The sequence below is a fragment of the Oncorhynchus tshawytscha genome, linkage group LG05, assembly GCF_018296145.1.
Source record: "Oncorhynchus tshawytscha isolate Ot180627B linkage group LG05, Otsh_v2.0, whole genome shotgun sequence".
Taxonomy (NCBI): Eukaryota; Metazoa; Chordata; class Actinopteri; order Salmoniformes; family Salmonidae; genus Oncorhynchus; species Oncorhynchus tshawytscha.
In genome coordinates this window covers 19,484,858-19,501,572 of record NC_056433.1, presented here as the reverse complement: position 1 = coordinate 19,501,572, position 16,715 = coordinate 19,484,858, and the positions used below count along the sequence as shown (strand labels likewise).

The 16,715-nt window shown below is 40.8% G+C and overlaps 1 protein-coding gene across 1 annotated transcript; it reads left to right on the top strand.

Moving 5' to 3' along the window:
- The first annotated feature begins 522 nt into the window (after positions 1-522).
- On the top strand, positions 523-16,225 carry LOC112250111 (DBH-like monooxygenase protein 1 homolog). The gene is made up of 12 exons (XM_024419975.2): positions 523-991; positions 2,552-2,698; positions 2,891-3,058; positions 3,269-3,352; positions 6,004-6,183; positions 6,328-6,430; positions 6,618-6,784; positions 7,027-7,218; positions 8,258-8,317; positions 11,917-12,059; positions 15,345-15,513; positions 15,741-16,225. Exons 1-12 carry the CDS (start codon positions 710-712, stop codon positions 15,894-15,896), a joined length of 1,851 nt encoding a protein of 616 aa, XP_024275743.1. The 5' UTR covers positions 523-709; the 3' UTR covers positions 15,897-16,225.
- Positions 16,226-16,715: the final 490 nt, after the last annotated feature.

Below are 16,715 nucleotides of genomic sequence, written 5' to 3'. Positions count from 1 at the left end.
TGAGCATATACAAATTCCAAGACATTTACCATTTTATGCAGTGGGTGATTTGATTTCCTCACCTCATCTTGCATGTATGTGTGTTTCTGGAGGAGGAGCAGTTCCTGGAAGTTTTGCCAGTTTTTCTCCCTGCAGTTGATCTCTTGACAGATGAGGCTGCATGTACAGACTGGATGGCACAGATTCTTTTAGGAAAAGTTCAATTTAAGAAAGATGTTTACATTTTCAAACAAAATTTGACAGGGTGAAATATGAGAACCAGGCCTTCTGTATGCTGTTTAAAAACAATTGGCATCACTTTAATTCTCTTATTTTTCATCCTCTCTATTCTATTTTAGCCTGATACATTTACGTGGAGCTTTTTATATTTTTTTTATCTCTGGTTGGCATTTAGGCAAATAGCCTAGTATGTCCTTCTTTACATGTTCAGAGTTGATCCATCCAGTTACTCTGCCTAAAGTCACAGCCACCTGTATGGTAAGGCCTGACCACAGGGGTAGCAGTGTGGGACGTGTCTCTATGAAGATCAAAGGGGCCAGCACAAGTTTCGACAGTTCTAGTGAGAGGATGAGAGAAGCTGCTTCCTCGCAGATGAGTGTGCGTGCTTGGTCGCCCGCGTACAATTTGCAAACCAAACACTTCTAAAGAAACGTAATTTGTGTCTAAACAACGACATTCTATTATTTTGTTTGTAGTAGTTTTTTCGTCAATGTTCACGATGTTACCCGCGAAATATAGTAGTGTTATAGTTTTCTTCACAACTTTTTGGTTTTACGCAACTTTGACACACGGGAGTGGATTTAGTCATTCAACTATTTTGGACCCTCATGGGAAGTATAATCTAAAGTGGAGGTTTGACCGGAGAACTATTACTTTTGAAATAGAAGTGGAAACTAGAGGATATATAGGATTTGGTCTATCTCCCAACGGTGCCATGGCGTCGTCAGACATCGTCATTGGTGGAGTCACGGATGGGACACCGTATCTACAGGTATGTTACTCACCTGGGTTTTATAGAATGAAAGTGACGCACGTTATGCCTTGCAGTTTTATCACATGAGAGGTGGGCTACGTTCACTGTAATTTAACATTACATACATAGTTCAATTGTGCAGCTATATGAAAATTATGATTTATATTACATTTACGTTTAGCTATTTTCACAGGGCACTTGGGTATATTTGGGGTGTTTACCTGATGAAATAGTATTATCCAGAGCCATGTATTTAGATGAGACATGTATTCCTAAATACATGGCTTTGGATCTAAAAGTAGATTAAATAATAATTGAGAGTTTCCAAATTGAATTTATGGTTATTGGTTAGGTGTAACAAGCTATTGGCCATACCTGTTACTGTTAGTCCGACCCACTGCCTTATGGTAAACTTTTGTGGGGCACAGCCAGCCACTCATGGATTGACTCCAACAGGGTAAAGGGTCTGGATATTGCTACACATCACAGGAAGCTCACTGTGCCTCAGGGATCTGGCAATGATGCCACACAATCTAACACAGTCCCTCTTATTGTGTTACCAGAGGGTCAGGGTCTATGAGGAGACAGCAGCTGTGGTTTTGTGCCAATGTTGTTGTTTGTTGTCATGTATTTACAAGCAATGCTTGGCAGTGATACGGACAAAGACATAACAGCCAGACACTTGCCACAACAAAGCCCTGTATATACCTGGTGCTAAAGTGTCCTGTGTCCTGATCTTGTCCGCATTCTGATTGTGCCCACGTTTTCTGAAATGTGTCTACACATGGTATTAAAATGTGTCTGTTATCCATCCACTGTGTCTGCATTGTGGCCAGATTTCCTGGTCCATCCTTGTATGCAAATCATTTCACAGCTATTCTTTCAGAATAATTAGTATTTATTTTAAGACTTATATTGACAGACAGTCATTTACATTTCAGACACAGAACATAAGACACATTTTCTGAAGCTTTAATAGGAAAACTAGCTTTTTAGATGCTTCCATTTGCAAATATATACACTATATATTACACACACAAAAGTATGGCATAAGTCAATTGGCCACCTTGTCAATGATTTTAAAGTGTAGGATAATGATGATTTAAATGGTTTCACTGTCCACATGCGTTTGTCCACAAAGCGTGCCTGACTACCTCCGGAGGTGGTCAGGAAGATCTGATCACAATGCGTATTTTAATCATCTAAACCTGTCTAAAGATGTGGGTACAATCAGAGTGTGGAGAAGATCAGGACAACGGAAGCATGTTGGTACCAGGTATAAACGGGGCTCAAGGCAGTTGGTTGACCACAAATGAAGCATAGTCCTGTGGTAATAGTCATTTAGCTAGTCGTCATCCTAGCTAATGTAATAATACAGTAATAGATCAGTAATTAAGCAAAGTAATGTAATTATCTACCGTGCTCTTTCAATTGTGTCATTGGAACACTGGTTCTCCCAAAGTTTTGTGATTTACATCTATGAATGTATTTTTACATTGAAGGCTCTCTTGTCCCCTCGTTCAGGACAGTGTTATTGCAGACAGGACGGTTGTATTATATCCGGCATGCTTTCAACAGGATTACTTTGCAGACGCCAACAGAAAAGTGCACAGAGATGTGCAGCAGAACTACAGGCTGCAGTATGGCAGGGAGAACAGTACACACACAGTCCTGGCTTTCAGCAGGCACCTCCTGACCTGTGACACAAGTGACAAGGACATCACGGTACGTGGGTGGTGGAAATGTTTTATCAATGGGAAATGTGGAGGTTGATGTTTGCGTGTTTGAATGTGTGCTGGTGTGAGCGTTTTAGTTTAAATGTCAGTTCATGCCCGGTGTGTTATAGTACTTCTTACCGCATTTTCAAATCCAAACTCACTTCTAGATAGAAGATGTGTATGTGTATTGTCTGCCCAGGAAAGCACAGTGAGGGTGATATGGGCCTACCACAGTGAGGATGTGGGACCGTCAGGACCGATGTATCATGGAGTGAACAGGGGGAGGAAGAGTATGCGGCTACTCGACCCAGGAAGTAAAGCTAATATTTCCTCTGAGATGGACTTTTTCAACTTGCAAAACATAAACGTAAGTGTGACGGCTGGAGAAGAAAAGGTTACTTCTCTCACCCACTATCCATCTCTTAAACAAACTTGATACCACTTCTAGCTTTTATTACTTCACAGGACCTTTTGTACTCTGAGACTGTATTTGCACTGTGTGAGATTTATGATCAGTCCAATTTTATGGAGAGTAAATACAGTATCAGTCTCTGTCTGTTTGTTCCTCTCAAGATAGGTGCCAGTGCCATTCAAGGACACTACCTACTGGTGTCAGATATTTAAGATCCAGGAGGTTCAGAAGAAGCACCATATCATTAGAGTAAGTACACACTTGGAATTCATTGAGCTATATTAACAACACAGCAGAAAAATTATAGCAAATCGACCTCAGGCTTTCCCTTGAGGAAGGAGTAGCCTATAGTTCAGTCAGCATGCAGTCATCTTGTTTACCTTTTTTTAAAGGCATCTCACCTGGATAATTTCTGAGTTTTTATTTGTCTGCCTGCCTCCCTCTTTCATTGCTGTCGTCTGAAGTGGGTTCCTCTTTCATTGCAGTCATCTGTAGTGTGTTCCGTAGAGAAATCTGTAGATATTTCTCCCACTTCTGAGGCACACCTGCTGCTTGTTTGCTGCTCCAAATTGCTATTGTGTATTAAATGAGCCATTATATAAATTATATATTCCAAACATAGTTGAACTAGTATAAAACCAAAACGCTTTAAAACACACTTGATTAAAGGAGGTAGCACATACAATTTAGATTCAAAAGAATGGCACGATGACACATTCCTTATCCATTTCTTGTTCTAATCCTTAGTAGGATTTGTCATAAAGACCAAATGTGCTTTTTTAAACTAGATGTTGATGTTTTACTAAAGGGCCTTAGTTATATTAACATAGTATGGAATAGTAGTTCTGTACTGTATCGTGTTATCATTGGTCAGATCACTTACAGTAGGACTTTTCTGCCAAGTAGAAAACATGAGAGTTGCTTTTAAAGTTGCCATGGCTATGACCTCTGACTTTAGAATCCTTGAGCTCAAAACAAAGTCTTCAGTCATTAAGTGAACCAGAGCCAGAAAGATATAAATATAGCTAGCTCTCTCTTCTCTTACTCCCCCTCCAGCACACAGCTTACTGTACTATACATTAATCTGGCTCTTCTGTTCTGCAATCTGCCATTCTGATGATGACAATTAGATCATAGAATGAGAAACACCAGCACCATGCTATCAGAAAAATATGCTCCACTGTCCTTATCCAATTTGTCAGAGGAGTTGTGTAAAGGTTTCAGAAAAGGTCTGGAAAATCCTACCCTTGTTAAAAAAAGGTCTGGAAAATCCTACCCTTATTAACAGCTGCAGGGCTCAGAGGATCTCTGATTCCACTATACATAACACAAACTGTTGTGATATCCCACATATTGTTGTGAACTCTTATTTTGGAGGGAGCTCTTTGCGTGACGAAATAATGTAAGATGATTAAAGTGTTGCCTTTATAGAATTAGTAGAGTAAAATGGAAATCATTTCAGTATCCAAATGCCACGTGGGAGTCGGACTGTTGGGATTAAACATTGTTATTTTTCCATCCCAGATGTTTTCATGTGCGTGTGCATGATGTGTGAGTCAGTGAGTGAGAGGCAGTATGTAAGACATCTGTTATTATGCGTGATATGAATGGGACTGTCTCCTCCAATTCATCTGTGGTCTATAAAGAAACGCTACTATTGTTCTTTTGGGGTTTTATGGCATTTATACAGAAGTTTAAAAGGCCCATCTAATTTTCCCTGTGCACGTTATGCCAATAATCCTATCTTGACACTTCAAAAAGACCCCATTCCCATGATATTTTCTCAGTCACGGTTTCTGTCCCTACCCTCCGTTCCACCTCCTTCGTCCCTCTGGGGGATTTGGTCTTTCACCACCTCACTCCACAACTCTATTATCTTGGGCACCGCAACCTCACCTCCTGTTTAGATGACTCTATGACTTTCAAGACTTCCTGAAAACTGTCTACATGACATGCTTATTTTAGTTTGATAGATGTATTCTATTCAATGAAGTTCTTTATTCAGAGAAAGTGGCTTATAAAGTGTTCTATGAAGGCAGAGTTTGTTACACAGTGTACCAAATCGTCTAACAAGAGAGGCGCTATCCTTCCTCTCTCATGGCACAATCTCAACCTCAAACTTAGACTACCACGGCTGCTTCCACCATGAATAAATATATTTGAGAAAAAGTCGGAAGAATGTCTAAATATTAATACGGTGTTCATGGGCCAAGCTTTGGTCTTGTGTCCTGTTGGTTTTAAAGGAGGCCTCACAGTATGATGTCAAGGTTTGCCCAGCAGGCAGCAAGCTGCTTTTCCCAGATTCTAAGTCCAACCTAGAGGCCCCCAGGCCCATTGAGGAAAAACATATTTATTTACATTTATTTTTCACTACTTTCATCCTGAAGTGAGCAGGGCCTACCTAATCCTGTTTATCCCCTCTTGTGTGAAACCTACTGTTGAGAGCAATATAATTGAGGTCTAACCCTTTCCTGCAGTCAAATGACTAAATACACTTCTAGTGGCCTCATGGGTGGAATGCTGTGAAAAAAATGTAATTATTTTATAATTAATAAACTGCAAAAATGTGGTGTTTCAATGTCAAGCGGTTTTGTTATATTTCAGTCTTCTCTGATGTATATAAAGTGTAATATTGGGATGCAAATTCAAAATTGAATACATTTCAAAATACTAATATCTGACATGGTACAGGTGTCTTGTTTTTTTTAAGCCCATAACCATGTGTGTATTCTTTTGTTTCAAAGTAGATTTGTTTAAGACTACCAAGAAATAATCTGTGTGACCCTGATTTAGCCCACTGCAGTAAAAGTTAAGGCAAGTGTAGGCAATTCAAAAGAAGCCAACCGGGGTTAGAATACAATAACATTTACTACTTCCTTCTTTCTTCTTTTTGTTTACAGATTGAGCCTTTGATTCAAAGGGGCCATGAAAACCTGGTTCATCACATTTTGTTGTATCAATGTGATAGCACCTTGAATGAGAGTGAGCTCAAGGCTGGCCATGAATGTTACCATCCAAATATGCCTGACTCCTTTCTCACGTGTGAGACGATAGTCTTCGCCTGGGCCATTGGTGGCGAGGTGGGCAATTGGTTTAAATTTGTAGTCATTTTTAATTCAGTGTTATAAAACTTTTCATTAGCCACTTGTATTTCCATGTATCAGAGTGATCATGTAAGCTTCCTTATTAACATGTTCAGTATGGCTCTCAATCTACCCTTACAGGGGTTCACCTATCCACCCCATGTTGGGCTGTCCATTGGCACATCAATAGACCCTGTCTATGTCCTGATGGAGGTCCACTATGACAACCCAGCCTTTCAACAAGGTATAGTACACCCACAAGGACACGTCATGTTGCATTACAAACAATTAATGTGACTTGTCTGCCTTCACTCTATTGTAATTTTCCCGTTTCACCCATTCACACTTGTGTGGCCAAGTGATATCTACAGCACTTTACACTTTAACAGTCAGTTACCCTGTTCATTGTAATGTTACTGTTTCATTGTCAGGAGTGGTGGACAGCTCTGGCCTGCGTCTGTTCTACACCCCAGAGTTGCGTCAGTATGACGCAGGAGTGATAGAGACAGGTGTGTGGGTGAGTCTGTACCACATGCTGCCTCCAGGCATGCAGGAGTACATCTCAGAGGGACACTGTACCCGCGAGTGTTTGCAGGAGGTAAGAAAGCCAGCTATGGCGGAGTCTTTCAAACTGGTGCGATGCCTGACATTCCCATTTCACTAGGGAACAACAGGAGTCAAACATCCACTGTTAAATGACTGTTATGCTATACCACCAACAGTGACAAGCCTCCATTTTAGTCTTGCTACGTGCCCAAAATAGTGATCATCCAAAAGTGCAATAAAACTAAAAAGCACTTTCTGCATCTGTGAGAGAATATCTATTTGCTCCTCCATCAGTCCCTAGGCCAGGAGATGCCCAGCGGAGTTAGGGTGTTTGCTGTTCTGATGCATGCTCACCTAGCTGGCCGCGCCATCAGAACCAGACACTTCCGGGGACAGGAGGAGCTGCAGCCCCTGTCACATGATGAGGAGTTTGACTTCAACTTCCAGGAGTTCCAGCTGCTGAAGGACGAGAGGCTGCTGTTACCTGTTGGTACTCTGAAATACTGTTTAGCTGACACATTAAAGGTAGACTCAGTGATATGATGTAGGTGCACAAAGTAAACAGCATAGTGGGCCAATTTCCACAACAACTAAGACCGTTGAAGAGTAAGGATAAACTTCTCCACTGTTTTCATCCCGTACCTACCACGCTCTAACAACGTGAAGCGAACACACGCACATGCGCAGGTACTGTGTGTGACCGTGAGAGAGAATTCTTGCATCTCGCTCACCGCAATATCTGTGGTGCTGCTCGTGGCAACATCATTTTGCTGAGTCTACCTTTATATAGTGTAGGAAATATGTGATTATAAATCTACCGCTTGAGCTTGCCATGCAGGTTGAAGCATGTTCCACTCTCCCTGTGATGAACAGTAATGATTGATGATTGCATGACTTTGATCCACCTACATAGATAAAGGACATAATTAGAGGTTCATCTTTTGGCTGTTGCCTCGTACCGTCGACCTCAGCATAGCCATGCTAAAACCACAGGAAATCACACCTCCTTGTACTGTATATTACTGCTTTAGTGTTATCGTAATTATGTACTTTAATGAAAACACAATTTTGTTTGATGTGGGGTTCTGTCACGTTCGTCATAGTGAGGAGACCAAGGCGCAGCGTGATTTGAATACATTCTTCTTTTAATAACGAAGAACACGTAAACAAAACTAACGTGACGCTATATAACACGAGTTCTGAAACAGGCAACTACACATAGACAATAACCCACAGATAAACCAAGGAATATGGCTACCTAAATATGGTTCCCAATCAGAGACAACGATAAACAGCTGCCTCTGATTGAGAACCAATCCAGGCAACCATAGATATATAAACCCCTAGACTATAAAAACCCCTAGACATACAAAAACCCCTAGACAATACAAAAACTAAACTCACCACCCTTGTCACACCCTGACCTAACCAAATAAAAAAGAAAACATAGATAACTAAGGTCAGGGTGTGACAGGTTCTAAATTCACAACCACAGAAGAGCCTTGATTTTAATCTTTCTTTTCAGGGTGACAATTTGATCACAGAATGCAAGTACACCACAAAAGACAGACAAAACATGACCTGGGTAAGAATGCACTACTCAGAATCCACATGGATAAATGAATACTTATTTTACCAGCTTTCTCTATTATTTTCTTACTTTTGCTTTTATGGGGCCTTTGAAACTGAGCTGTCAGCTCTGACATGGTGAATCCAGCTCATCCTTAAGATGTGGCTTCTTCGTAATGATCTGTTTTATGTGAGTTTACAGAGATCACCTAATTTTTTACATGTGTTCTATTGTTCCTCAGACAGAGCCTATTTGAGCTCATGTTTCAAATCTGTCTCTGTGTTTCTATGATTTGATGATTTGGTTGATTGCAGGACGGAACAAAAATCGTCATGTTCATGACAACATTACACAACCCTTCAGGGTAGAGCTATGGGGTTATTGCTTTGACTTCAGATGTACCATAAGATGGACACAAAGCCCATATTGTTTTTGAACCATTCTTACCTTTGAAGAAAAATTACACAGAAGGATGTCATCATTCCTATTACACAATTACAAACGAATAGATCAGTAGAATTAGTATACTTAAATGGAATGGAATTTAGTGTTCTGTACTTACCGTTATATAAATTAGTTGTGTTTCCCCTGCATGAACCTCTTGGTTGATACTTTCAGACATACAGTGCCGTGAAAAATCATTTGCCTCCTTTCTGATTTTCTCTACCTTTGCATATTTTTGATACTGAATGTTATCAGATCTTCAACCAAAACCTACTATTAGATTAAGGGAACCTGAGTGAACAAATAACACAACATATACATACTTATTTCATTTATTTAATTAACAAAGTTATGCAACACCCAGTGCCCCTGTGTGAAAAGGTAATTGCCCCCTTACACTTAATAACTGGTTGTGCCACCTTTAGCTGCAATGACTGCAACCAAATGCTTCCTGTAGTTGTTGATCAGTCTCTCACATCACTGTGGAGGAATTGTGGCCCACCTTTGCATGCAGAACTGCTTGAACTCAGTGACATTTGTGGGTTTTCAAACATAAACTACTCATTTCAAGTCCTGCCACAACATCTCAATTGGGATTAGGTCTGGACTTTGACTAAGCTATTACAAAACTTAGATTTTGTTGCTTTTTAGCCATTTTCATGTGATTGTGTGTTTTGGATCATTGTCTTCTGCATAACCACACATGGCCTGACATTCTCCTGTAGAATTCTCTGATACAGAGCAGAATTCATGGTTCCTTCTATTAAGATAAGTTGACCTGGTTCCTGAGGCAGCAAAGCATCCCAAAACCATCACACTACCACCACCATGCTTGACCATTGGTATGAGGTTCTTACTGTGGAATGCAGTGTTTGGTTTTTGCCAGGCATAATGAAACCCATCTCATCCAAAAAGCACTTGGAAGGAAGCACCTGGATGATCATCAATACTCTTGGAAGAATGTTATATGGACAAAAGTCAAACCAAACACTACATTCCACAGTAAGAACCTTATACCAACGGTCAAGCATGGTGGTGGTAGTGTGATGGTTCGGGGATGCTTTGCTGACTGGACGACTTACCTTAATAGAAGGAACCATGAATTCTGCTCTGTATCAGAGAATTCTACAGAAGAATGTCAGGCAATGCGTCTGTGAGCTGAAGCTGAAGTGCAGCTGCGTCATGCGGTAAGACAACGATCCAAAACACACAATCAAGTCTACATGAAAATGGCTAAAAAGCAACACATTTTAAGTTTTGGAATGGCCTAGTCAAAGTCGAGACCTAATCCCAATTGAGATGTTGTGGCAGGACTTGAAATGAACAGTTCATGCTTGAAAACCCACAAATGTCACTGAGTTCAAGCAGTTCTGCATGCAAAGGTGGGCCAAAATTCCTCCACAGATACGTGAGAGACGGATCAACAACTACAGGAAACATTTGGTTGCAGTCATTGCAGCTAAAGGTGGCACAGCCAGTTATAGAGTGTAATGGGGCAATTTCTTTTTCACACAGGGGCACTGGGTGTTGCATAACTTTGTTTATTAAATAAATGAAATATGCATGTAATTGTTGTGTTATTTGTTCACTCAGGTTCCCTTTATCTAATATTAAGTTTTGGTTGAAGATCTGATAACATTCAGTATCAAAAATGTGCAAAAGTAGAGAAAATTAGAAAGGAGGCAAATGCTTTTTCACGGCACTGTACTGTATGTGTTACAGGCTGTCTGTTCTTGGCTGAACAATCTGTCTGCAGATACCCCCCAGGACCACAGATGGGATCTATAGTTGTTTGCAGCTACTGGCATCGTTTTTTACAGAGACATCAAACGACTGATGATTACAGTCGTAAAACGGGGCTCCTTCTCTTCTAGAGTTACTCTCTACTGTTCAGGAGTAAACAAGCCAACCAATTGTTATTCTGGAACAATATAAAACAGAATTGTATTCCATTACAACTTTGTCACCACAAGGCACTGTTATTGTGTCATCTTCGTGTTAGACATAATACAGCCTGAAGTGGTACTTAATCTATATCAGTCGCATGTTTTCAGAAACAGATTTTCATGATTTCTTAGTGGTTTACAAGGACCCTGGTGCCAAATCTTAGTGTTTGTTAAAGTTCATGATTGTTACACAGATATCCATGTTGTTGTGGGGCTAAATAGAATAGAATAGAAGTGTAATTTGATAACAGTAAAGTAGAGTAAAGGCAGTGGTGCAGACTACACGCTGTGCGTAGGACCCCAGCGGCCCCCCACCATCATTTTGTAAATGCTATTGTAAACAACATTTTAGGAACTGAGTCAAGGTCTCAACTTATTGTTGAGAGATAGCATACTAGAATACACAATATGCAATTTTGTAATTTGGTTGTGCATCAGCAGTTTTTCTCTTGTCATGTCACTGACAGTCACTCAATTATCCCATATCAGCTAACATTTTAGAAGACTGCAAGGATTATAAGTCTAGCCAGCTATCTAAACCTTCATCGCTGAATTAGGAAGGGCACATGCCCAGGGGCCACTGACCTCCAGGGGGCCACTGACCTCCAGGGGCCCCCATTGATTTTGTTAGTCATCCAGATGTTGTATGAACATGGCATAAGCCAAGGCAAAATGTGTACAATATCAGAAAATTAGCTTTAGAACAGCAACATTTTCTCTCCACCCCATATAACATTTTGTAGAATTGTTGGAAAATGGCATTAAAACTGCAAAATGTTCACTCCTCTGCCAAGAGGGAGGCCACTAAAATGCCTGCGAGGTGGGGGGAGGGCAACCAAATCTCACTTAGGGCCCGCAAAAGGCTAAAGGGCCCGCAAAAGGCTATGTAACCTTTAATGTACCTGTTGTATTGGTATTTAGTATACAGAATAGGGAAAGGGGGATACCCAGTCAGTTGCACAACTGAATGCATTGAACCGAAATGTGTCTTCCGCATTTAACCCCACCCCTCTGAATCAGAGAGGTGTGGGGGATGCCTTAAACGACATCATCGGCACCCAGGGAGTAGTTGATGTTGGGGGTTATCTGCCTTGCTCAAGGGCAGAACGGCAGAATGTTCTACCTTGCCGGCTTGGGGATTCGAACCAGTGACGTTTTGGTTACTGGCCCAATGCTCTTAACCACTTGATTTCTAGATGATTTTCCCTCTGGCTATTCTCTCAGGGTGGTTTGACCACCAGGGATGAGATGTGTCTGTCCTACCTGCTCTACTATCCCAGAGTGAATCTGGCCAGGTGTGAGAGCCTCCCTGAGATCATCGGGCAGCTTAAGTTCATCGGAGTCAAAGAGATCCAGGTGCCTGTCACGTAAGTAAGAGGCTCTGTACTGCGACTGCAATACCCATGTAGCGGTTCAAGTTGGAACCTGTAATACCAATTGGGGAAGATCATTTTTATGTGAAGTGTTTTCTCTGCCTGGAGCACCTTACAAATGTCAAAGGTCATACACAATGCATTACCATGGAGAAGTTATGTTCCAAATGAGTTACTGCATGATATAGAGAGAGATGAAATACATCCCCCCCAGGCCTGGGAGAGAGAATAGGGGATTGGAAGAGGTTTATGGAACAAAGAGATTGCATGTCATAGGAAGGAGGAAAGGACTGAGGAATATGGGGTATCGTCCCAAAGAGCTCATAGTCACACTAGCCCAGTGGGGTCAACATGTGGAGCACATCTGAAGTTGAGCACAGTGGTACTCTTTTTCCTGTTTTAGATGGTTCTGTTTTGTTTTACCAGTTAGCATGCTGGACTTTGACAGCAAGATATACAAAGCAATAGTTTATTGTTTTCCTTAATATGTTTTTGCTCTTGCATTCCATTCATTTAGTTCAAAATAACATACGGTTCATCCATTTAAATGAGAAAATGCACAATATTTGTCTATGTAGCTAGATTCCCATTCAATTGGTGACAATTTTTCATAGGAATATTCTCAAATCTGAATAAAGAAAATATGCGCATTTTCCCTCTAGTGGTGTTTCCACCAAACTAACTTGTTGTAGAGAAAAATCTGTGCATGATGACAGTGCACACAAAATGTACATTTTTGCTTAAGTTTTCATTACGGAATAAAAAATCTAAAGGTCAACTGATAGTTTTGTCACAAAAACTGTTGCGTTAAGCCTACTCTGGTTTTAGCACCTGCGCTCTAGGCAACAGCTCACATACAAAGTGAGGGTAGGCTAGTCTACATTATGACGTTATTATGGATGCAGGAGAATATTTGTATTTGTCAAACAGCAGTCAAGCATCGATCATCATGTCACCAGATAAGACCCTCGGTATTTATTGGAAGAGAGCATCAAGCTCTTAGCGTGCACTTTCAACACCCACTTCATCTGGAGCCTAATAAACTGTGTGGTTTCCCGAGTCGTAGTTGGAGGATCACATACCATATCATCTTATAGAAATCGTTTATATCATCACGTGACTCCAAGTTTGCTTTCATGTGATGGTTATTATATCAGTATTTGCGCTTACAGGCGTTTCCACTGCTATTTCTCGCATAATACATTTTACCGACACCCACCACTGTCGAATAGTCATAATATCTGTAGGTATTTATAAAATTGTACAGAAACCTGTTTCTATCACAGCTGTCCTGTTTTTTTATACTGTATGACTTTATTTGCATGAAAACTGGATGATAGCATGCTTAGTGAAACAAGTCATTTTACCATTAAGTTTTTCCACCTTTGCTTTTATGCAAATAAAATGACAATGGCATCAAAAGCAGATGTGAAATCCTGAAACATAACATCAATCTACTTCATGTAATCATTAGATTACCTACAAGTCAGTTCATTGTCAGTATGTCAGTAAATTAAATAAACATAGTGCAACCTATTCCTTAACTGATGCTACTGCAGGTATTGTAATGTGTCTATGGTGTTTCCTGTCCATATGACCCTGAGTGGTAAGTTGTGTAAGCGAGACCATAGACCTGAGAATAGTTTGTAAAAAAAGGCCTGGAAATGAGTCTATTTGATGGGTTGGGCTGCTGGAGTGCGTTTTCTGTTCCTGCTATTAATGCATGGCTACACTCCTTTTATTCCAAGAAGCCTTGTCATGAAGAGGAACACCAACCTTCTATAAACAAAAACAGGCCTTAGCAGGAAACAACAGTCCCACTTTCCTTAATGTCTTCCTCATGGAAATGCTTTTGGAAGGATTTAGTTAGCAGCTGCTGTTTTTCCTTCTGACCATAAATTGTAAAAATGTTTAACAATGTAGAGTGCATTTGGAAAGTATTCAGACCCCTTCACCTTTTTCCACATTTTGTTACATTACAGCCTTATTCTAATATTGATTCTATTGTTTTTCCCCTCCTCAATCTACCCACAATGCCCCATAATGACAAAACAAAAACAGGTTTTTAGAAATGTTTGCATATTTATAAAAATAATCTGAATTGAAATATCACATTTACATAAGTATTCAGACCCGTTACTCAGTACTTTGTTGAAGCACCTTTGGTGGCGATTACAGCCTTGAGTCTTCTTGGGTATGACACTACAAGCTTGGCACAACTGTATTTGGGGAGTTTCTCATATTATTCTCTGTAGATCCTCTCAAGCTCTGTCAGGTTGGATGGGGAGCGTCGCTGAACAGCTATTTTCAGATCTCTCCAGAGATGTTCGATCGGGTACAAGATCCGGTCTCTGGCCGGGCCACTCGGGGACATTCAGAGACTTGTCCCGAAGCCACTCCTGCCTTGTCTTGGCTGTGTGTTTAGGTTCGTCATGTGCCTTTTACTGGGGAGTATCTTATGTCTGGCCACTCTACCATAACGGCCTGATTGGTGGAGTGCTGCAGAGATGATTGTCCTTCTGGAAAGTTCTCCCATCTCCACAGAGGAACTCTAGAGATCTGTCAGAGTGACCATCGGGTTCTTGGTCACCTCCCTGACCAAGGCCCTTCTGCCCTGGTTGCTCAGTTTGGCCGGGCAGCCAGCTCTAGGAAGAGTCTTGGTGGAAGAGTATTGGTTCTTACATTTAAGAATGATGGAGGCTACTGTGTTCTTGGGGACCTGCCCTTCCCCAGATCTGTGCCTCGACACAATCCTGTCTCTGAGCTCTACGGACAATTCCTTCGACCTCTTGGCTTGGTTTTGTCAACTGTGGGACCTTATATACTGTAGACAGGTACTGTAGGTGCCTTTCCAAAACATATCCAATCAATTGAATTTACCACAGGTGGGCTCCAATCAAGATGTGGAAAAATCTCAAGGATGATCAATGGAACAGGATGCACCTGAGATCAATTTCGAGTCTCATAGAAAAGAGTCTGAATACTTATGTAAATAAGGTATTTCTGTTTTTTATTTTTAATAACTGTAAAACGCCTCGTCGTTATAGGGTATTTTGTGTAGATTTGTTTTTTTAAATTATTGAATCAATTTTAGAATAAATCTGTAACGTAACAAAATGTGGATAAAGTGAAGGGGTCTGAATACTTTACAATGCACTGAACATGTATACAGTGGCTGATATATTGTGCATCAGCATGTGTATGGTAAATATTCTACCTTTAATATTCTTCATTTTACTTTCTACCTTTCACTTACTGTATATTCTTCTTCTGTCATAGGACCTGGCCTTTCATGATCAAGAGCCCAAAGAAGTATAGCAGCCTCTCCTTCACAGAGGCCATGGACAAGTACAGGTGGTCGAAGAACAGAGGGAAGTCCTTCAACCAGATGGTTCTACAGCTGCCCATGAATGTGCGCTGCTCCAAGTGGGGGCAGGACGAGTGGTCGGTGAGTGTTCAGTTGGAGTTGATGTAGTGCTTTCAATTAGTCACTGACTAGGGAACCAATGAATATGTGTCCTTTCACTCTTCTGGGATGTTGATTTATATAAATGTTGATCACTTATTAGTTTAAAATCGACTGTATAATATATGATTGAATGTGTTTTAAATAGTAATCTTCCTCACTGTATTTCATAGTTATACATTTGTCCCTCTCTTTTGTTTCCCCTCCAGATTCAAGGGACCATAGTGTCACCACCAGAGGTGAAGTCCGAAGTCAAGCCTCCCTCCACGATGTGCCGTTCTGCCTCAGAGCCACACAGTGGAGTGGTTCTACTCTTTACCATGTGCCTCACGTACTCTATAGTCCAGACCTGTTTAAGCCTTTAGTCTATAGCCAAACCACTGTGTGAATCACACCACTCACTCTCTCACACCGGCTGTGGAAGATGTTGTTTGACTGAAGAAGACAAGACATTCCTAGAATCTCTCCTCCCTATCCATTCATTATGTGTTATTGGGATGTCTGTTGAATGCAAATTTAGTCTTTGATCAGCAACAATAGAAGATGGTTCTGGAATGACTTCTCTGACTTGATCGGAGTTATCGGAGTGTGAATTATTATAAGGAATCTTCCATCGGATGGGCTGAAGTTCACATGTTGGAAAAATGTTTTGTTGTTGTCTAAATATATACATGTATAAACCATACTTTTTATATTCTGTGTGTCCAAAAGTTAATACATGTCTAAAGAGTTTTATTTTGTAGTTATAAGTATTACCTATGGTCAAGTTTGGGTTGTTAGTTATTTATTTTGAGTATAAGACAAGACCCTTTTGCTCGTATTGCTCATGATGCGTTCTTCATAGCCTATGATTGGAATTCTCTAGACCTGAGTACATTACTTGACAAGTCTACATAGAAACATAGTAATAGATGATTTCCCTGATCCCATTATCCTGTGGCAGCTCAGGGGGAGGTCAGTACTGTAAGGCCACTGTTATGGCCTTGGGCTCCCTGGTACCGCTAGGAACATCTCTCCCTAAGGCCGCAGGGCCACCAGCACCGCTAGTCCGACTTACAGCGATTACTCTGACTGACTAACTCCAATGTGCCAACGTCCCATATAGTCACAAACAGGTCAAAAAGGAAGGTCTCGTTCTTGCTTTTCTGCATGTGTTATGTGGTTAGTGTTTGGAGAGAAGAGTC